The 24,429-nt window shown below is 38.7% G+C and overlaps 1 protein-coding gene across 35 annotated transcripts in view; it reads right to left on the bottom strand.

Annotated features, from left to right (window-relative positions):
• The window catches only part of LOC128686856 (bromodomain adjacent to zinc finger domain protein 2B), a 709,144-nt gene that overhangs the window by 64,675 nt on the left and 620,040 nt on the right, over positions 1–24,429 (bottom strand). For all 35 annotated transcript variants that reach the window (XM_070082464.1, XM_070082491.1, XM_070082470.1 and 32 more), the window contains 6 exons: positions 21,791–21,912; positions 17,763–17,959; positions 13,912–14,153; positions 12,365–12,654; positions 4,267–4,510; positions 1,110–1,250 (listed from right to left, as the gene is read on the bottom strand). In XM_070082464.1, the coding sequence (XP_069938565.1) occupies positions 1,110–1,250; positions 4,267–4,510; positions 12,365–12,654; positions 13,912–14,153; positions 17,763–17,959; positions 21,791–21,912 (1,236 nt within the window). The remainder of the gene's footprint in view (positions 1–1,109; positions 1,251–4,266; positions 4,511–12,364; positions 12,655–13,911; positions 14,154–17,762; positions 17,960–21,790; positions 21,913–24,429) is intronic.

Raw genomic sequence — 24,429 nt, 5'->3', positions numbered from 1 at the left:
ATGGACTCGCTTTTCATAGGTTGACTCGTGAATAGTAGTTCGTCCAGAATGCTTACGCACAGTGTGAGCAGGGGAGGCCTCCCTACCCAGCCAGTCTGGCATTGTTTACCAGTGAGTGAAGGTCCCCTCAAGTGCTCCTACGAAATATTTCATAATATTTCACTCATTTTAGTGCTTGCAAGTACAGTGGACCCCCGCATAACGATCACCTCCGAATGCGACCAATTATGTAAGTGTATTTATGTAAGTGCGTTTGTACGTGTATGTTTGGGGGTCTGAAATGGACTAATCTACTTCACAATATTCCTTATGGGAACAAATTCGGTCAGTACTGGCACCTGAACATACTTCTGGAGTGAAAAAATATCGTTAACCGGGGGTCCACTGTACTAAATAAGCTACCATGGCTCCAAAGAAAGCTCCTAGAGACAAGCCTGTGGTAAAGAAGGTGAGAAATATGTACAGTGACAAAGTCTTGTACCATTTTAGGGAAGTGTTAAAGAGACGCCAGAAACAGAGCTCTCTCCACAGTTACTTTGCGAGACAGGACTAGAGTGACTCTCAAGGTGGTCCTAGTGGCATTAAGAAACAGAGAAGAGAAGCAACCCCAGAGAAGCAATTGGTACCTGAGGTGTTGCTGGAAGGGGATTCCCCTTCCAAACTGTAAACAATCCAATCTCTCTCCTCCTCCAGTCTCCCATACACTAAGAAGAATCTCCAATAAAGGTAAGTGTTATGCTGTTAATGTTTCATTCATCATTTCCCATTGTACTGTTTATGTACTACATGTATATTTCATGTAAAAAAAATTTTTGTTTTAATACTTCTGAGTGTCAGAAACGGATTAATTGTATTTACATTATTTCTTATGGGGAAAATTGATTCGCAAATCGTAAATTTCGTTTATAGTAGCTCCTCCAGGAACGGATTAATTACGAAAAACGAGGGACCACTGTATATACAAATAATATTAATACATAACTAGAATGGTGCTAACAAAGCTATTAATGCTCTCTACTTCTGGCTAGTACCATCCCTACTTGTAATATATTTAAATTCAAAACAATGAAGCTCATATTTCCATAGGTATACAAACACTCTTAACATGCCTGATATCTATCTTGTCCACAGTTAAAGCCACGGACTTGCTGGGCTGTTTCAAATAAATCTTGCCGGACTTGATTCATCTGCCGCTGAAGAAGTTCCAGAGTCTTGGAGGCTTCCTCTGCATTTAAGTGCTTGTCGTCCTCCTTGCATGGGAAGAAAAAATTAAGATTAGAATAAACAAAAATTATAGTTGAGTATAGTATTTATGTAACAAACAATTCTGGATTCAAAGGACTTTGTCCCTTTCTTTCAGATTTTGTCTGGTCACAGATATTAAATTGGAAATCCTTTAAACTGGGGTCCATTACATTTAGGTTTTACTGTACACAGTGTGATGTGCCAGGTAAGTGACAAAACGTAATGCATAATGAATAACTGAGGGTGTAAGTGAAAAAATTTAATTAAATTGAGACTTTCAATTACAATTAACTTTATAGCACATTTACAAATGAAGGTTAACATCTTACTCAATGGAAATCCTAGAGATGAGCACTAGAGTAGGTTTCCAATACAGTATCAAATTTTAGTTAAAAAGACACATATGGCAAAAGGAGACCTCTGTTAATATCATGGCTTCATGTAGGTGAAACATCGTACTAGTGAAGGTCTCCTTTTGTCATAATATGGCTATGCCATATTTCAACCAGTTTCAAACTTTCTTTATTGCATACTTTGTACAGTCAATCACCCATTATCCAGAAGTCTTTAATTTGACACTCACTGTTATCTAACATTCCAATTTAATGTGATTGTATTTGGCATCATCCAATATGCGGCAGTACTGTTCTCTTATTTCATTTATTTTTATAACAATAAAATTAAAAAAAATGTACAACACTGATGAGTTCCTATCTCTCCCCTCTCTTCCTCTTTCCTGGTCACAGACCAGGCCGCGGGGGCGTTGACCCCCAGAACTCTCTCCAGGTATTACCTTCCTCTGTCTCACATTCCCTCACTCCCACTTCCTCCCACATTCCATCTGATACAATATGCTCAGCAGCAATTAGACTGCCTCATTTCCTACCAATCTCACCTGTCACAACACTGCATGGGCAGCAGCAAGTCTGCCAAAGGCAATGCCAGAAGTTTTATACTGAGGGTGTTTAGGGGTGGCTATCTGGTTGGAAGGTGGACTAGGTGACTTGCTTTGAAAAATTTTTTTTTTTTTTCTCAACACACTGGCCATCTCCCACTGAGGAAGGGTGACAAAAAAATAGAAAGACACTTTCACCATCATTCACACATAATCACTGTCTTTGCAGAGGTGCCCAGATATGACAGATGTCAATCAAAATGGCCAATATCTCAAACCCTTCTTTTAAAGTGCAGGCATTGTACTTCCCACCTCCAAGAATCAAGTCCGGCTAACCAGTTTCCCTGAATCCCTTCATGAATATTACCCCTGACTGCACTCCAACAGCTCGTCAGGTCCTAAAAACAATTCATCTCCATTCACTCCTATCTAACACGCAAGCCCCTTGCACACAGAACCTCTTTTAACCCCTCCCTCCATCCTTTCCTAGGATGACCCCCTACCCCTCCCTCCATTACAGATTTATACACTCTTCAAGTCATTCTATTTTGCTCCAACCTCTCTAAATGACCAAACTATCTCAATAACCCTGCTTTAGCTCTCTGACTAATACTTTTTTGTAACTCCACACCTCCTAATTTCCACACTACGAATTCTCTGCATAATATTTACACCACACATTGCCCTTAGACAGGACATCACTACCACCTCTAACCTCCTCTTCGCTGCAGCATTCTCAGCCCATGCTTCACAACCACATAAGTGTGTCAGTACCACTATACTCTTGTACATTCCCTGCTTTGTCTCCATGGATAACTTTTTTTTGTCTCCACAGATACCTCAATGCACCACTCGCCTCTTTTCTTCATCAGTTCTATGGTTAACCTCGTTTTTCATAAACCCATCTGCTGACAAATCTACTCCCAAATATCTGAACACATTCACTACTTCCATACTCACTGCCTCCAATGTGATAACCAATTTTTCTTTACCTAACTCCTTTGATATCCTCATCACCTTACTCTTATCTATGTTCACTTTCAACTTTCTTTATTATTATTATTATTTCTTCTTTCTTATTTGGGGGCTTTTATTTGGGGACTGAACCCTTCCCTTTTTCCTTGGTGTCGCCACTGCTTTTTACCACTCTCACGTGGCATCTGACACAACACTGCATGAGCTACAGCAGTAAGATTGCCTTCCTCACTACCACATTAACATCTAGTAATAATAGTAGAAATACCAACAAATGCAAGTAATAGAAGATTTTACTGAGGCAACATTTTGCTCTCCTGGAGCTTTGTCAAGCTGTTACAACTTGACAAAGCTCCTCCTAGAGAGAAAAAGTTGACACAATAAAATGTCACATAGCATCTCACACACTCACATTGCATCTGACACAACACTGCTTGGGTACTAGGCACTCAAATAAAATGTGTAGGAAGGTAGTTGAGGGTTATTGCATATATCAGATTATGTAGTTGGAAGATTGGGTGATGGTGAACCCTGAGATGAGCTTCACACCCCGAAATCCAGACATGAAATGAACATGGCTTAACCATGAATACTGTACATCTGCAAACAACAATTTATGTTTATACATGCCCACAGTGGCTACACAATTCCTTCTAATGCCCTAATGCCTCTAATTTTGGTTAAATTCTTAACTAATAGAAAACAACTAACATGCACCTATACAGTATTATCATACATATATTATAGTACAGTACTGTATGTGAAATCAAAAAAATTTTCTTCATAGCCTTTAATTTTGCCTTGAGCACCCCCTCTGACAGTACTACTTTTAGGATCCTTGAAATGTATAAGTTAGATAAACTTCAGAAAAAAAAAATGCAGAGTAAAGTTTAGTTAATACCAAAGCCACAAATACTGAGGTTCTACTGTACACAATCACTCTACTCTCATTTTATATTTAAAACAGAGCCTAAATTTTTAAGCAATATTTTAAAAGAGTACTGTATTAATATGTTATATTCCTGCTTTGGGTGACCCAGCCTCAGTGAGATACAGCCAGTTTGTTAAAAAATAAATGCCTGCTTTGTTAAAAATATTAATGGAAAAAATGATAGAATTACAAAAATGCTAAACAACCCATTTTAATTTACCTCATCAGGAATCTCTTCCATAACATCACTGTCATTACCACTTTCATTTTCCTCTTCATCTTCTTCCTCTTCTTCATCTTTCAGCTTGTCATCCTCCTTGTCTTTCTTTTCCACTTTATCCTGCTCTCCTTGACAAGAAGAGATGGCAGACACACTGGACATGTTCGAGTCTTCACCTCGATGCTCCATCATTGATCTCATAGCAGCATTATAAATTCTCTTTCTTGCTACACTCATACGAAGCCTACAAAAAAGAAAATTTAAAATGTTTTTTATTCTAGTGAAAGAATAACATCAAGCTACAAAGAAACGCAGTATGAGGAAGTGAAACTGTATTTCTCAATTAGTAACTTTTCTTTAGTGCATTCATGTATCACATAAATACAGCCTTCAAAATTGTACAGTAGACCGTCATTTAGCACAAGTTTATTCGGCACGATTCGGTTATAGCACAATTGAAGAATTGCAGCACAATTTTATACAACACTTCGTAAAATTAATTTAACAAGGTTCAGTTTGTGGGAGGGGAAAAAATTTTGAGCTTGCGGTCACCCGCAGGATTGGCTGTGGGTTACACCATTGAGTTAACGGGGGAGACCTACCACCATCCCACACCACCCCTGCAACCCTCTGCACCCCCACCACCACTGTCCCAGTCTTGGGTTCATACGTGTGTAGAACTGTACTCTCTGCTAGGATCTAGCTGTGTTTATTTGTCTAGATCTTTTAATTGCCATATTTTGTATCTGTCTAGCAATCATGGCACCCAGTAGGCATACAAGTGTTGCTGAAAGTGGCAAGAAAAGGTTTAAGCATTTAAGTCTAGGAATTATGAAGAAAATCGAGATATGTATTAGATAAGCTTAAGAGTGGTTCACGTGTGGTGGATATAGTGAGGGCCTATGACCTTAATGAAGCATCAGTTCATACAGTTAAAAAGAATGAGGTGAATATACGAGCTTGTGTAATGAATAACCCATCATGTCATCTCTTGAAAAGAATGACACGTAGATTACAACAAGTAAATAAAACAGAAAACTTGTGGCTTGAGTGGATCGAACAAAAGACAAAGAAAGGTGCACCACTTTATTTCAACTTAATTAGGGAAAAGGCCTTATAGTTGTTTAAAGCAGTGTGTGATAAGGAAGGAAGGCCTGAAAAAGAGTGTATGTTTAGCACAGGCTGGTTCCACAACTTTAAGTTGAATAATAAGTTACATAATATTAAGTTTTCTGGTGAAAGTGTTTCAGCTGATCATACAGCAGCAAGCAATTTCCCTGCTGAATTGCAGGAAATTATTTCTGAGGGTGGCTATGAGCCACATGAAGTGTTTAATGCTGACGAGACAAGTGTTTTTGGAAGAAAATGCCAACACGAACTTATATCAGTCAGCAAGAGAAAAGTACACCAGGCTTCAAGACAGCAAAGGGTTGTTTCATCTTGCTCCTTTGCGGTAATGCATCAGGTGATTTCAAGAGTAAGCCCATGGTTATTTACCGCTCTAAGAATCCTCATGCTTTGAAAAGTGTAGTTAAAAACACCTTACCAGTAATTTGGAGGTCAAACCAGTAAGCATGGATGACAGAATAAATATTTATTGACTGGTTTAAGTATCACTTTATTCCTGAAGTCAAGTTTTACCTGCACAGCAGGAACCTTGCATTCAAGGCACTCTTCATTCTTGATAATTCCTGTACTCATCCACAAGCTTTGCCGGATGTGACCCCACATGTAAAAGTTGTATTTTTACCTCCAAATACATCTCTAATTCAACCATTGGATCGGGGAGCTATTAAGTCATTCAAGTGTAACTACACACAAAAAAAAAAAAATGATCAAAAAACTAGTTGCATCAATGGACTCTGACTCCAACCTGGCAGTACCAAGCTTCTGGAATAAATTTAACATTGCAGATGCCATCAGCTATGCTAGAAGTGAATGGAATGAAGTGCTCCAATCAACATTAAATGCAGGCTGAGGAAAGTTATGGCCTTCTGTAGTTAATTCTTTCACTGTTTTTTTCTTGCTTAAGAGTCAGATTCAGGAAATTTTTCAGCTGGCAAGGAGATTACCAGGTGATGGTTTTGAAGATATGAATGAAGATGTGAATGAGCACTTGGATGATGATGATGATGATGATGATGAAGACAGGACTCCAGAGGAAATGTTGGCAGAGCTCGATGCACAGATACAAAGGAGATGTAGAAAAGCCTGAAGAAAAACAGTTAACATTGCAGCAGGTATGTGAGCAGTTCCATGTTGCTGCTAAATTAGCAGATTTTTCACTGAAGATGACCCCTGACAAATCTAGAAGCAGTGCTTTGAAACGGGGTCTAGACCAGCTGATGATGCCTTACTGTCAGCTGTATAATATACTGCAGGGTAAAGGAGCCCAGAGATCCATTACAGAATTTATGCACACTCCAATACAACCATCGACTTCAGTATCAGAACCTCTACCATCCATTTCTGCCAACAACCAACAACCATCCACCATTATGATATGGCCTTGGATGCATTGGAAGAAAATCATAATGCAGATGTAATATACACAGACTTTGCAAAAGCATTTGACAAATGCGATCATGGCGTAATAGCCCATAAAATCTGTGCTAAAGGAATAACTGGGAAAGTGGGGAGATGGATCTTCAACTTCCTAACAAATCGAACACAAAGAGTAGTGGTCAACAGAGTTAAATCGGAGGCTGCCATAGTGAAGAGCTCTGTTCCACAAGGCACAGTACTCGCCCCCATCTTATTTCTCATCCTCATATCAGACATAAACAGAGATATACATCACAGCACCATATCATCCTTTGCGGATGATACTAGGATCTGCATGAGGCTGTCATCTGCTGAGGACGCGGTTAACCTCCAAGAAGATATAAACAAAGTTTTCCAGTGGGCAACAGTAAACAATATGATGTTCAATGAGGACAAATTCCAACTACTCCGTTATGGAAAACTGGAGGAGATAATAACTAGAACAGAGTATACTACAGACTCTGGCCATACAATAGAGTGGAAAAAGTAATGTAAGGGACCTGGGAGTAATAATGTCTGAGGATCTCACTTTCAAGGATCACAACAGTTCCACGATCACACGTGCAAAGAAAATGATAGGATGGATAATGAGAACGTTCAAAACGAGAGATGCCAAGCCAATGGTGATCCTTTTCAAATCACTTGTTCTCTCTAGGCTGGAATACTGCTGTACATTAACATCTCCATTCAAAGCAGGTGAAATCGCAGATCTAGAGAGTGTACAGAGATCCTTTACTGCGCATATAATTTCTGTCAAGCACCTTAACTACTGGACTGGGCTGGGCTGGGCTGGGCTGGGCTGGGCTGGGCTGGGCTGGGCTGGGCTGGGCTGGGCTGGGCTGGGCTGGCTGGGCTGGGCTGGCTGGCTGGGCTGGCTGGGCTGGCTGGGCTGGCTGGGCTGGCTGGGCTGGCAGGGCTGGCTGGGCTGGACTGGCAGGGCTGGCTAGACTGGCAGGGCTGGCTGGGCTGGCTGGCTGGGCGGGCTGGGCGGGCTGGGCGGGCTGGGCTGGCTGGGCTGGCTGGGCGGGCTGGGCTGGCTGGGCTGGCTGGGCTGGCTGGGCTGGCTGGGCTGGCTGGGCTGGCTGGGCTGGCTGGCTGGCTGGCTGGCTGGCTGGCTGGCGGGCTGGCTGGCTGGCTGGCTGGCTGGCTGGCTGGCTGGCTGGCTGGCTGGCTGGCTCTATCTACGCTTGTCTGTCTGTAGCTATGTCTATCTCTGTCTCTATCTCTGCCTGTCTTTGTCTATCTTTGTATCTATCTGTTTCTGTCTCTGTCTCTGTCTATCCCTGTCTATCTCTTTCTATCTGTCTGTCTATCTCTGTCTCACAGGTACACAAATACACGTATACATAGTGTAAATTACCTAGGATAACCCAAAAAATCCAGACAAAGTGCTATACTCTGCTTGAAGATGTGAGTAAAGGTGATGACGCAGTCTTGTGGCTCTCTCTGAGACAGAGAACTGGACGGATAGACAGGGAGCTTGACAGACAGACAAATAGACAGACATGGTTGTGTACCAGCGAAAACAAAGGAGGGCAATGCTCATCAAACGTCACCTCTAAACTTTTCTTATCTGCTGCATCCTCCCCCACCCTCGTGTATGCTCATCAAACGTCAGCTCTTATCAGATGTTATCTCATCTTATCATGTCACTCTCAGGGGTGGACTTTGTTTTTCATGCTTCAAGGGAACTTATTATTTTATTATTATTACGAATTTGTCTTCTCCTTCTCCTCCTCCTTCTCCTTCTCCTTCTCCTCCTCTTCCTTCTCCTCCTCATTATTATTATATACTTCCACATATCCAAAACATTGCTGGGATATATAAATAGTTTGTATATATTCCAAGACAATAGTAAATGGCCAAGGCAGGTGTAAATGTCCACCTGTCAATGTGTCTGTGACAATCTGAGTACAATTTCAGTACCTAATACGTACTAGTGCCAGAACAAAGATTGGTTATGAAATGACAAGAACTACTATAAATTGTAATTATTATTTATTATTATTATTATCACACTGGCCGATTCCCACCAAGGCAGGGTGGCCCGAAAAAGAAAAACTTTCACCATCATTCACTCCATCACTGTCTTGCCAGAAGGGTGCTTTACACTACAGTTTTTAAACTGCAACATTAACACCCCTCCTTCAGAGTGCAGGCACTGTACTTCCCATCTCCAGGACTCAAGTCCGGCCGGCCGGTTTCCCTGAATCCCTTCATAAATGTTACTTTGCTCACACTCCAACAGCACGTCAAGTATTAAAAACCATTTGTCTCCATTCACTCCTATCAAACACGCTCACGCATGCCTGCTGGAAGTCCAAGCCCCTCGCACACAAAACCTCCTTTACCCCCTCCCTCCAACCCTTCCTAGGCCGACCCCTACCCCGCCTTCCTTCCACTACAGACTGATACACTCTTGAAGTTATTCTGTTTCGCTCCATTCTCTCTACATGTCCGAACCACCTCAACAACCCTTCCTCAGCCCTCTGGACAACAGTTTTGGTATTCCCGCACCTCCTCCTAACTTCCAAACTACGAATTCTCTGCATTATATTCACACCACACATTGCCCTCAGACATGACATCTCCACTGCCTCCAGCCTTCTCCTCGCTGCAACATTCATCACCCATGCTTCACACCCATATAAGAGCGTTGGTAAAACTATACTCTCATACATTCCCCTCTTTGCCTCCAAGGACAAAGTTCTCTGTCTCCACAGACTCCTAAGTGCACCACTCACTCTTTTTCCCTCATCAATTCTATGATTCACCTCATCTTTCATAGACCCATCCGCTGACACGTCCACTCCCAAATATCTGAATACGTTCACCTCCTCCATACTCTCTCCCTCCAATCTGATATTCAATCTTTCATCACCTAATCTTTTTGTTATCCTCATAACCTTACTCTTTCCTGTATTCACCTTTAATTTTCTTCTTTTGCACACCCTACCAAATTCATCCACCAATCTCTGCAGCTTCTCTTCAGAATCTCCCAAGAGCACAGTGTCATCAGCAAAGAGCAGCTGTGACAACTCCCACCCTGTGTGTGATTCTTTATCTTTTAACTCCACGCCTCTTGCCAAGACCCTCGCATTTACTTCTCTTACAACCCCATCTATAAATATATTAAACAACCACGGTGACATCACACATCCTTGTCTAAGGCCTACTTTTACTGGGAAAAAATTTCCCTCTTTTCTACATACTCTAACTTGAGCCTCACTATCCTCGTAAAAACTCTTCACTGCTTTCAGTAACCTACCTCCTACACCATACACTTGCAACATCTGCCACATTGCCCCCCTATCCACCCTGTCATACGCCTTTTCCAAATCCATAAATGCCACAAAGACCTCTTTAGCCTTATCTAAATACTGTTCACTTATATGTTTCACTGTAAACACCTGGTCCACACACCCCCTACCTTTCCTAAAGCCTCCTTGTTCATCTGCTATCCTATTCTCCGTCTTACTCTTAATTCTTTCAATTATAACTCTACCATACACTTTACCAGGTACACTCAACAGACTTATCCCCCTATAATTTTTGCACTCTCTTTTATCCCCTTTGCCTTTATACAAAGGAACTATGCATGCTCTCTGCCAATCCCTAGGTACCTTACCCTCTTCCATACATTTATTAAATAATTGCACCAACCACTCCAAAACTATATCCCCACCTGCTTTTAACATTTCTATCTTTATCCCATCAATCCCGGCTGCCTTACCCCCTTTCATTTTACCTACTGCCTCACGAACTTCCCCCACACTCACAACTGGCTCTTCCTCACTCCTACAAGATGTTATTCCTCCTTGCCCTATACACGAAATCACAGCTTCCCTATCTTCATCAACATTTAACAATTCCTCAAAATATTCCCTCCATCTTCCCAATACCTCTAACTCTCCATTTAATAACTCTCCTCTCCTATTTTTAACTGACAAATCCATTTGTTCTCTAGGCTTCCTTAACTTGTTAATCTCACTCCAAAACTTTTTCTTATTTTCAACAAAATTTGTTGATAACAGCTCACCCACTCTCTCATTTGCTCTCTTTTTACATTGCTTCACCACTCTCTTAACCTCTCTCTTTTTCTCCATATACTCTTCCCTCCTTGCATCACTTCTACTTTGTAAAAACTTCTCATATGCTAACTTTTTCTCCCTTACTACTCTCTTTACATCATCATTCCACCAATCGCTCCTCTTCCCTCCTGCACCCACTTTCCTGTAACCACAAACTTCTGCTGAACACTCTAACACTACATTTTTAAACCTACCCCATTCCTCTTCGACCCCATTGCCTATGCTCTCATTAGCCCATCTATCCTCCAATAGCTGTTTATATCTTACCCTAACTGCCTCCTCTTTTAGTTTATAAACCTTCACCTCTCTCTTCCCTGATGCTTCTATTCTCCTTGTATCCCATCTACCTTTTACTCTCAGTGTAGCTACAACTAGAAAGTTATCTGATATATCTGTGGCCCCTCGATAAACATGTACATCCTGAAGTCTACTCAACAGTCTTTTATCTACCAATACATAATCCAACAAACTACTGTCATTTCGCCCTACATCATATCGTGTATACTTATTTATCCTCTTTTTCTTAAAATATGTATTACCTATAACTAAACCCCTTTCTATACAAAGTTCAATCAAAGGGCTCCCATTATCATTTACACCTGGCACCCCAAACTTACCTACCACACCCTCTCTAAAAGTTTCTCCTACTTTAGCATTCAGGTCCCCTACCACAATTACTCTCTCACTTGGTTCAAAGGCTCCTATACATTCACTTAACATCTCCCAAAATCTCTCTCTCTCCTCTGCATTCCTCTCTTCTCCAGGTGCATACACGCTTATTATGACCCACTTCTCGCATCCAACCTTTACTTTAATCCACATAATTCTCGAATTTACACATTCATATTCTCTTTTCTCCTTCCATAACTGATCATTTAACATTACTGCTACCCCTTCCTTTGCTCTAACTCTCTCAGATACTCCAGATTTAATCCCATTTATTTCCCCCCACTGAAACTCTCCTACCCCCTTCAGCTTTGTTTTGCTTAGAGCCAGGACATCCAACTTCTTTTCATTCATAACATCAGCAATCATCTGTTTCTTGTCATCCGCACTACATCCACGCACATTTAAACAACCCAGTTTTATAAAGTTTTTCTTCTTCTCTTTTTTGTAATTATCAGAACATAAAAATTATATAAAATAATATGAAAAATAGAAAAAAAGGTATATCGGCAACACTTCTGCAAGTGGCAGCGCTCCATGTTGCCGTCAGGTGATCCCCAAGTGCCAACTTTGCTGCCTAAACACTAAAAAAAATGTGCTCTTTTTTTCAATAAAAAAAAAGATTTTTTTATTTTTCAAAATATTCGGGGCACTGGGGTAGTGAATGCATATATACGTTTCGACCGTTTACGGGTTAAATGATGGTCTACTGTATTTAGTAATAAGGTAGTTTAATGCAAAGAGGCAAAAAATCTTTGTCAACCACTAACACTCAAGGACAAGCCAGAATCACTTACTTCCTTATGCGGGCATCCAATTTCCATTTTTCGGTCTTGAGTCCATTGTGCCTATCCAGAGAGTCCTCAATTTGCCGCACAACAGCTTTATTCTGGAGCAGCTCATTGCAAACATAGGCTACAATCTCACTCTTTTGAGTGGGATTTAAAGCTAGGAAAGGTAGCTGCGACAGCCATTGAGACATCTTGAATGCATCCACTTCCGCTAATTTTGAGTCCCAATCCTGTCCCTTCTTAGGATTCTCACGACGTTCCTTTTCTGTACCCAATAGCCCATGAATAACACGAACCTGTGGATTTTTTCCCTTTATAACACCAAATTTAATCAGGAGATATATCTGAAAATATATCACTATAGGTAACTAAATATTAACAGAATACTGATGCTAACCACAGACTCAGGGGATGGTCCTGCAGTGTGTCGAACCACCCGCTCTGGCTAATTACGATTTTTCGGAGACACAAATTAAGCACAATTTACAGTGCAGCTAGCCTGTTTGGACCATCCCCTTGGATCAACCCCTGTGGTCCAAAAATTCATTAATTAAGAAACAATTATTTAAGAGGTTTAATTTTGAGTAATAAACATATGAATTTATGTGAAAGAGCAATAATAATAATAAAAATACATTAAAGTTATGAAAAATAAAGTCACAGTACCATGGCTGAAACAATTAAAAAAAAAAACCTCACCCACAATTTGGAGATAAAACTTTTAGCAAAGTTCTGGTCCATCCTGGACAAAAGTCTTGAAGTGATAATGATCTAGGTAAGACCTAAACATCATTTCAAGTTTCATATCCAAACTGTGAATTACATGTGAATATTAATTCATGCAAGTATTAAATCTATTTTAATAGTAAAACATGAAAAAGCCCTTCACTGCACATATGATGTTCTACATGTACTGTACATTAATTTACATACAATGCTTCCTTCATTGGTCATAAAATTATTACTATAAAATAACCACAAACTTCCAAACCCATAATGCCAACAAACTTGAACTGCTGATGAAGAAAAGGTACAGTGTAAGTATTTATTGTGACAATATTTCCTTCTATGTAGAACTTTATCAAATGAATGATAAAGACCTACATAGTGAAATACAGCCACACTAAAACCTTGCTCTACACTTGTGCCTTTCTTCCTTTCTGTTGGTGGTATGCCTTCGTATCCAGGATCGATTACTATTACCAGATGAGAAACTGAAATAGCTGAAGCATGCATGGCATAGCCAACAAATGCTAAAAAGACATTTAAAGTAAATGAGACCTCATCTTCATGAGGCTTTCGCAAGTACATACTTGATAAAGCCTCAGGTAAGTTAAACAGTGTATTACTACTAAAGGCCTCCTTTTGCTGTGTCTTTATACCAAGATGGATCAGCCCTACAATATGTCTCCTGACTCTATAATTAAATGTTGAAAAGAGTGGCAGCCGAGTAGCTACCACATCAGCCTTGCTCACTCTCATCAAAGTTATGTATATACTCTTCCAAATGATGAGGTTGGGCATCACCTGGGAAAAAATCTGCTCCAACTTACCTCGCCTGTTGCATTGGCATTTAGGTAGACCCTCAAAATTTCTGAGATGTTCGCATGAGTAATATCTGCCCTATTTAGAGTCTGGCCTAATATTGTTGTGTGTCTTTGAGGGGAAGGAATACCAGGATCTTCAATGGCACAAACAAGCAAGTGAGAGAGAACACTCAGAAGTTCCTCCTCACTCTCAGTATCATTTAATAGAGCCATTTGCAGGCTCTGTATGGAGGGTAGCGATTCCATATCTGTAAAAGAGTAAAACAAAATTATACAAAATATGTTTCCAGATACAAGAGACTTTCCTTTTATACACTCTGGTTTTCCACAATCTAGTTATTTGTCATTCTAAACAGTGTAACCAAGAAATAAAGTAGTGCAGGAAAGTTTTGGCACTACTTAGTGTGCTGCTAATTTTTAATAATTCACAAAACTAAGTACAATGAACCATTAGATTTTTCAAATAATTACCTAACACAAAATGCAGTAAAAATTTTCAAACTGGCCGCTGCCTCTCCACTTAGGCCTAATGAGTTAGAGAGAATTTCATATATCTTAGTAGTTACATCCACTGGGCACCTTCCCTCAAAAATTTCACTGACTATCAACACTATTAACACATGAATTTCTTGGTTATCTTGTGACACACCTACTCCATATTACTCTCTTTATCAAGTAGTTATGGATATTATTATCACCCCATCTCTCCTCTGATATTAAGCATGGCAGTCAAGGGAAACACTAGTGATACTGGAGGTGTCAAGCAGCAGCAGCAGCAGCTGCTGTAACATACTATGATAGCTAATGAAGAGGAAGTGTTAGATATATTTAGAGGTGGTGCATGCATTATGGAAACCACAAGGGAGGTTGGTATGACAACCTCATCATTTGTACAATCTGAAACACTGAGAAAAAAAATGAATGACACTTTGGTCACAACAGTTAAATAAGATAATTATTGAGTGAGTGGACTGAGCAGAATGCCAAGAAAGGTGCACCACTTACTTTCATCTTAATAACAATAAAAGCTTTAGAGTACTATAGAATGGTGTGTGATGAGGAAGGAAGACCTGAACAAGAGTGCATATTCAGTACAGACTGATTCCACAAGTTCAAATAGAGCAACTGGTTGCATAATATTAAATTTTCTGGGAAAAGTGCTTCAGTTCACTACCATGGCTGCATGGATTTTCCCTGATGAACTGAGGAAATTATTTCTGAGGGTGACAACGAGCTACAACAAGTGTTAATGCTGATGAGACAAATCTTTATTGGAAGATGATGCCATCAAAAACTTACATCAGCCAGCAAGAGAAAAGTGCACAGGTATTCAAGGCAGCAAAAGATTGCTTTAGCTTGCTACTATGCACAAATGCATCAGGTGATTTTAAGTTTAAAGCCATCGTTATTTACTGCTCCAAGACTCACCATCCTTTAAAAGGTATAAATAAAGACCATCTTACCATTTATTTGCAGGTCAACACAGTCAAGATGATGATAAGGGAATTATTTATTGACTGGTTTAAGCATCACTATTTCAGAAGTCATGTTTTACCTGTTAAGCAAGAGCCTTGCTTTCAAGATTCTTTTCACTTTTGATAGTTTCATACTCATCCAGAACTCTTAGTGGATGTATATCCACATGTAGCTGTCTTTTTACAACCAAATACAAAATCTTTAATACAACCACTGGATCGTAGAATTCTTAGGACATTTAAGAGTAACTACACATGAAAAATAATGCTAACTCAGACCTTCGTGTACCACTTCTGGCATAAATTTAATACTGCAGATGCCATCAACTATGTCAAAAGTGCATGGAACGAAGTGACCCAATCACCAATAAAGGAAGGCTGGGTAAAATTATGGCGTAAAATGGTGAATAATTTCACAGGTTTTACCCTCAGTGGAGAGCCAGGTATAGGGAACTTCAGCTGGCAAGGAGACTACAAGATAAGTGCTTTGAAAATATGCTGGAAGTCGGTGTAAATGAACTGTTAGAAGATGATGATGAAGAAAAATGTGCAGAGGAAATATTGGCAGAGCTCAATGGCCAGATACAAGGGAGGCAGATAACAGATGACGATGAGGAAGAAGAACATGCAGAGAAACAGCTAACACTGCAACAATTACATGAGCAATTCCACGTTACTGGTAAAGTTGAAGACTTTTTTTTTCACTGAAGAGGACCCTGACAAAGCTAGAAGCACTGCTGTGAAATGGGGGTCTGGAGTAGCTGATGAGGCATTGCCATCAGCTATATAAAATACTACAGGATAAAACAGACCAAAGATGCATTACAGAATTCCTGAGTACTCCGGTACAACCATCAACATCAGTGCAAGAACCACAGCCATCCTCAACCAACGATCCATAACCTTCCACCTTAGCCCAGTAGGGCAACACCATACCTCTTCACTCCTTACAAATTCATCAAAATGCACCAACAACAAAAATTTAAGGTAAGAAATATTTATGTACCTTAGTAGCCAAACGCTTGGAGCAAATATTTTGCAGAGGGATGACTAGGAGGGTAGTATATAAATCAAGGGTGGGGAGAAGTAGGGAAAGGGTCAGAGTAGTGCTAGGAACTTGAACATCCAACAGGCTTATGTGAATATATTAGACTGAAATGGAAACAAATGATTTTTAAGACTTGACATATTGTCAAGTGTAAGGAATTCAGAGAAACCAGTTAACACAACATGAGATCTGGACATGGAAGGTACAATGATTACACTATATAACAGAGGGGAGGATGCTGGAGTTCAAAGGGTCATCTGAACGGTGATGTTTGCAAGCTTCCAGCAAGATAGCAATTTAATAAATAATGGTGTGTTTCCTCTTTGTTTTGGAGATGCCACTCTACCTCAGTGGGAGATGGCCAGAGTATTAAAAAAAAAGGCACAATCAAGAAGAGTCAACTTCAAAAAAGGGTCCAATTACAAAAATGTACTCTGTAATATGAATACTGTATGAAAAGTGTTTTAAACCTAAAGTAAACATGAGACTTCATTTTCAAGATTTTTTTTTTTTTAACAAATCGGCCATCTCCCACCGAGGCAGGGTGACCCAAAAAGAAAGAAAATCCCCAAAAAGAAAATACTTTCATCATCATTCAACACTTTCACCTCACTCACACATAATCACTATTATTGCAGAGATGCTCAGAATACAACAGTTTAGAAGTATATATGTATAAAGATACACAACATATCCCTCCAAACTGCCAATATCCTGAACCCCTCCTTTAAAGTGCAGGCATTGTACAGTGGACCCCCGCATAACGATTACCTCCGAATGCGACCAATTATGTAAGTGTAATTATGTAAGTGCGTTTGTACGTGTATGTTTGGGGGTCTGAAATGGACTAATCTACTTCACAATATTCCTTATGGGAACAAATTTGGTCAGTACTGGCACCTGAACATACTTCTGGAGTGAAAAAATATCGTTAACCGGGGGTCCACTGTACTTCCCATTTCCAGGACTCAAGTCCGGCTATATAAAATAACCGGTTTCCCTGAATCCCTTCACTAAATATTACCCTGCTCACACTCCAACAGCTTGTCAGGTCCCAAATACCATTCGTCTCCATTCACTCCTATCTAACACGCTCACACACACTTGCTGGAAGTCCAAGCCCCTCGCCCACAAAACCTCCTTTACCTCCAACCCTTTCGAGGATGACCCCTACCCCGCCTTCCTTCCCCTACAGATTTATACGCTCTCCATGTCATTCTACTTTGATCCATTCTCTCTAAATGACCAAACCACCAAGATATCCTGAAAAAAAGGTATAAGGCATCCCCAGTAACTGACGTACCTTATGAACCAAAATAACTCAATGTACTTACCAAATCCTAAAGTCTCCCCAAAGTTGTGTAGGAACTCAAAGACCATTAGAATGTTTCCAAAAGCTTCAGGGGGAAGCCGAAGACCCTCCAAACGGTGGGCATCTGGCAGTGGAATATGGTCGGTAAGTTCCATATCCTCCTTCACTTCCTTCATTAGCTGATTTAGTTCCCGTGCTTGAAGGCGCTCCTCTCGCTTTCTGAATTTACAGAAAAAGCATTGAAAGATTATTGTCTATAGGATGAAGAAAAGTACAAATGATTCAATAATAAAATTCTTGATTCAATCTATGCATCTCTAGAAAGATAATGAATATCCAATGGGGACTCTTTACTGATCTAAGTAAAGCTTTTGATACTGGCATCATCCTCATACATAAATTAAGTCTTGCCTTAACAGAAGACACCAAAGTGTAACCATTAACCCTTTCAGGGTTTCGGCAGTACCAGTACGGCTTACGCACGAGGGTCCTTGACGTACTAGTACTCATAAATTCTAGCGCCTTCAAATGTAATGAGAGAAAGCTGGTAGGCCTACATATGAAAGAATGGGTCGATGTGGTCAGTGTGCACAGTATAAAAAAAATCCTGCAGCACACAGTGCGTAATGAGAAAAAAAAAAACTTTGACCGTGTTTTTGGATTAAAACCGCAAATTGCACTGTATTTTCGTATGGTATTTATTGTTGTATTCTAGTTTTCCTGGTCTCATTGTATAGAATGGAAGACATATTACAGAAATTGAGATGATTTTGACTGGTTTTACAATGAAAAGTACCTTGAAATTGAGCTCGAAGTAGCAGAAATGTTCAAGTTTTACCAAAGTTCAACAGTAAACAAATCATGCTAAGCATCCAATACACGTCAACTGGTGAGTCTAATATTCTTTCACAAGTGCGCCGATATTATTTATACCATTTCTACACTAATGCAGTAGTCTGCATAACAGTAAATCTTCTATTTTTTGTGAGAATAAAAATTCAAAATGGAAAGCAAAAGAATGTAAGAGGGGCATGGGGATGTGACTAATGAACAGAAGAAATGTTATTTTAGTACCAGGAATGTCTTTCTTGTTTATTCTGGATCCTATTTGGAAATTGGCATCTTTTGAAATTTGTGTGAAATTGGCAAAATTGCTAAATTCTGAGCACTGTATTGGATAGTTGAAATCGGTAAACTGGTGGTTTCTTGTACTCATTTGACAGAAAAAAATGGAGTTCTAGCGAAATAGTTATGATTTTTGTCGACTAGTACATTGGAATTGGCCGAAAATAGGGCTCAAAGTGGGCAAAATCGCTGATGCGTAAACATCGTCAAGACCGCTAACTTTGCGAGAGCATAATTCCGTAAGTTTTCCATCAAATTTCATACTTTTGTTGTCATTATGATCGGGAAAAGATTCTCTATCTTTTCATAAGAAAAAATAATTTTTTTTTTTTAAATCTGGGGGACCCTGAGAACAAGTCTCTGAGAGGGTCTGTGGACCCTGAAAGGGTTAATGACTTCACCTACCAACATAGTGTCCCAGGGCAACATCCTACACTATTTATTATCTAAGAAGATGATAACTTTTCTCATCTCAAATTCAGATCCAGATGTCCTCAACAACATTGTTAATGACAAGATAGTAAAGCTATCTATTTGGATGACAATAAAAAACTTTTACTAAAAATTTATAAGATTTTATACATAAAGCTAAAAATATTTATCTGAATACAAGAGTAAATAATATACATAATGAAAGACAAGATGATGGAAAATTCTTAGGTTGTGTATACACCTTGAAAGCAAACTAAAATTCAGTGCACACCCAGCACATATTTCAGAAAATTCATAAAAGAGAAAGCATTCTTTCAAAAATACATTACTGTGTACAGTATCTCAAACAACAATACAGGCACTACTCATTTAATGACCGAGTTCCGTTCCTACGACTAGGCTATTAAGTGAATTGGTTGATACGCGAGGAGCATACTGTACTGGTAGTGGGTTTGAGTCAACCATCTTTAGATATTGTTTTATAATGTCACCTTTGCACCATTTATAACATTTTTAGTATATTTTTAAATGTTTATACAGAAGTATACCAAATACTGTAAATGTTTATACAGAAGTATACAGCATACTGTAAAGAGAATAGAGAAAATCAGCTCTAATATACATTACTTAAGCTTGCATACTGGTCGGAAAGCCAGCTGTAAGCCCAAGCAGTCGTTAAACAGGTAGGTCGTTAAGTGAGGACTGCCTGTACTCATTCTGTACTATTCTCTAATGTATCCTTACCTCATGTATGGTCGATGTGCATGGGGATTTATAACAGCAAATCACCTCAAACCCATCTTTACTCAAGAGAAATCTGCTATTAGACTGATTTCTCAATCAGGTTCAAGACAAAGACCAAGACAAAGACAAAGACAAAGACAAAGACAAAGACAAAGACAAAGACCAAGACAAGACAAGACAAGACAAGACAAGACAAGACAAGACAAGACAAGACAAGACAAGACAAGACAAGACAAGACAAGACAAGACACACACATTCTCTCTCTCTATTCAAAAATGTAAATTTAATCTACAATACAAAACATTTACTCTTACTACTGTGCATACTATATATGCAGGACACTCAATACAAATACTAATGCTAACCATTCTTCTTCATTTCTGTCTCATGGGATTTCCTCTCTCACTGATCAGTGTTCATTATACTTTGCTGAGCCAGCAATAGCCAGTGTATTTGGTGGTGTAACTGTCATGGCTAAAAAATCTGAATGTCAAAGTAATATAACTCAGTTTTCCCAAGGTACTACATCCATGCAGCAACCAAAGATGAAATATCCACTGACAGTGGGAGCTGAACAAACTTTAACAAGAAGATCATGATAACACTCATATACTGTATTCTTAAAAAGTGTAAGAGAAGATGGATTAGTGCTTTGTTTTAATAATAGTAACACTACGTTGAAACAATTAAACAAAAAGAGCAAGGTGATGAGTAACAAACAAATCTAGGCAATGAAAGACTGGATATTAGACTGGAGGGAGGGAGTATGGAGGAAGTAAATGCATTCAGATATTGGAAAGCAGACTTGTTGGCAGATAGGTCTATGAGAGATGAAGTGAATCACAGAATTGATGAGGACAAAAAAGTAGGTGGTGCATCAAGTCATCTGTGGAAACAACAAACTTTATTCATCATGGCACAAAAAAAAAAGAGAGAGAGTGGAAAATGTACCATAGTGTTACACTGTTACATGAGCATGAAGCATGGATTTTAAATGTAACAGTGAGGAAAAGGTGGAAGCAATGGAGATGTCATGTTTGACGGCACTGTGTAGTGTGAATATTATGCAGTGAATTTGGAGCTTGGAGATCAGGTGTAGGGATTACCAAAAGTATTATTCAGAGGGTTGAGGAGGGGTTGTAGAAGTGGTTTGACCATTTAGAAAGGTTGGAGTAAAATAGGATGACTAGGAATGTGTGTAAATCTGGGGTGGAGGGAAGGAGGGTTAAGGATCATCTCAGGAAAGGTTCAAGGGAGGGGGTTAAAGGAGGTTTTGAGTGCTAGAGCTTGGACATCCAACATGCTTGTATGAGCACATTAAATAGAAGGGAGTGTAGGCAAGACCTGATGTGCTGATGAGTGTGGCAAGGTAACATTTATAAAGGGATTCAGGGAAAATTGGTTAGCAAGACTCAAGTCTGAAGGAGGGGTAGGGATGTTGTAGCTCAAATGGCCATCTGAACTGTGATCTCAGCACACTTCTCTCAAGACAGTAACTGAATGAGTGACAATGAGTTTTATTTTTTTGTGTCACCCTACCTTGGTGGGAGACAGCTGGTGTGTTAAAACAAAGGCTTTATGTACAAAGCAGAAACTAATGCATCAAAGGAATATGACACAAGTAGTATCAGTATAAATTTGAACACCACCTACCAAAATAATCAAATGAGAATAATCACACAACCACCACAATGTACACAATGACACAAAGTTAGAAGGTATAAGAAAAGTACAAGTACTGTAAATACCTCTCTCTATTTGCTCTCTTCTCTTCTTTCATCTCTTCTCTTCGTCTTTCTCTCTCTTCGTATCTCTTTCTGGATTCAAGAGCTCGTACCAGGACTCCATGATATCTTCGCCTTTCCCGCTCCTAGTGACCAAAGCAGAGTTGCGTATTGTCATAAAAAAAAAGAATTTGTGTGGAATAAATACCGATAAAACGGGCACATATCGATATAACAGCAAAAATCCTAAATAATATATATGTATACCATTGATAATAGCCCCAGTTTAGATGTAAATAAAGCCCTAGTGTGGTTTATTCTTTTGTTTGACAACCTAATTTACAAGTATCTGTACACAACTATTTTGTTCAGTGAATTTTTCAACAGAAAATTGAGCCTTGTTGGAGTATTATCTCTATGCTTGCTCAAGTCAATGTACATCATTTATGTAACAGTCCATTCCAAAGCCTCATTTAATCAAAAATAAAAAAAGATTGCCATTTATTAAACGTTCAAAAATTCAAGATAAACTAACACAAAAATCATATGATTTGGAGTTATTATTCTACAGTTCACAGTACAATGGAAAAGTTAATGAGCAAAATAAGAGAACTTTTAGGATTAGAACAAAAAGAATCCAGTGAAGTTAATCTTTTGTATTAGAGTAAATACAAAATATTGTAAAATGAGTGCAAATTCTATAAGCTCTTTTTATATGAATGTAAATTATAACTATTAATTTATGAGACATATACATCATAACTTCATGATGATATACACTACTGAATATTTTATTTCAGAATGGAAATTATTAATGAAGGTCTAAAAAGAAAGAATAGAAACTTTATGATCCCAAAATGTTAGTTGACCAGATGCAGTTAGTGAGCTGGATTAAGTAAATACAAAGAGAAAAATAATATTTCAAATATTTAACAGTGGTGTTTAAATATCCCAGTGTGTTGAAGCAGAGACATAAGCTACACAATGCCCAGTTGTACAGTTGGCTAGCCACTCCATACAGTTACCCAGTCATACATTGCTTTGTTAGATCACCTAATAAAGGATATATATGATAGCCTTACCCATCTTTTGTGTTTTAAGAAAAGTTAGGTCAAGGGCAGGAACCTAACTTGCATTTTTCTATTGCAATTTACAGATTGTTTTGAGAAAGATTACCACAATAATGCCTGTGCACTATGAGACTGACAGAAGTTATAGCAAATCCAGCCAATAAATATTAATAATAATTACAGTGTATTTAAAAGCATATGGCAATACAATAGGTCTATAACCTAGTTAAATAGTGCATGTAATGAATTTTAACAAATGGGTGTAGACAGTGCACTATATACAGCCAACCCTGCTTAACAGTCTAGATAGGGACAAGAGAAAAGGTCTGCTTGACAAAAATCACATTAAAAAATAGAACTCTCCCATAGACACCCATGATATAACCAAAGATGAGGACCACGACAGTAGTTTTTTGTTTATTAATCTAATTCCTATTCCATTCTGCTGGGATACACAGTCAATTTTATTTCTTAACTTGCACAGGATCTTTGCATAGTCTGCTAACATATTCTTGTAATTTTTTTTACCCCTGGCAATTCATTTATACACATACTGTAAGTAAGAAACATTGTCACAGTGAACGGCGATCCCTACAGCACACCACTGGTGACATTACCTCATGATAACATTTGCCTGATACGCTACTCTTCATGTTTAACTTTCAAACAGGATAAATCTCATCCACAGTAATACTTTGCCATTTATTTATCCTATATTTTGCTGCTTCCAGATCAGTATCTTATTAGGAACTACAAAAAGCTTTCTTTAAATGTAAATAAGCAATCTTCAATCCATTTCATTCTTGAATACAATAGTTTGTGATTATTTAATAGTATAATAGATTTTATATACATCAATTTGCTAATTAAAACAGAACTGTTTGTTAGTATTCTGCTCTCCATGTTTTATCCACTTGTCACAAATGGCTTTTTCCAATACTGCAATTCCAAAACAACTCTCTTCAGTGAGACAAGTCTGTAGCCTGGGGAATCTTTCCTATCTTTTTTTTTCAAATATTAGAACACTGAGCACCATTTTCCATGCTTGCCTTAGTAGTGACACCGAAAAAAAAAAATTTGAGAGAGGAAAACTCAGTTCATTTACACATTCCCATGCTGCTTTTATGTCTGGTCATTTTACCATTTTCTTTCCTACATCCAGTAATAACTTCTTAATCTCTTCTTCAGATACTTCAATGTCCTCCATTTCAGTTGTTTATTGATGTTTAAATATGTAGAAAAGCTCTTAAAATGTCGTCTTCTATACACACACGCTAACTTCATAGATTTAGCATCTCTCACATTTCTTCTCCAATTCAGTGACTTTTCTCATTGTCATTAATTCTGTCTATTTTCTCTTTCATATTTAACTTTTTTTTTTTTACAAATATGAACAAAAGATTTCACTGTTTCACTCTTGTCCAATATGCTCTTCAAAATTTCTTTCTCCTATTCTCTTTACCCTTCTATCTTGATTTCTAGCAAATCTCAAGGTTGGTATGCTTCCTATATTAGTTTTAAGTTCTTAATATTTCAGGGGTTTCTAGTGTCATCCATTAAACCATTTAATAATTTTAAAGAGTATCTCTCCCT

The sequence above is a fragment of the Cherax quadricarinatus genome, chromosome 7, assembly GCF_038502225.1.
Source record: "Cherax quadricarinatus isolate ZL_2023a chromosome 7, ASM3850222v1, whole genome shotgun sequence".
NCBI lineage: Eukaryota > Metazoa > Arthropoda > Malacostraca > Decapoda > Parastacidae > Cherax > Cherax quadricarinatus.
Note: the sequence above shows the minus strand (reverse complement) of the source record. Positions and strands in the feature narration are given on the sequence as shown.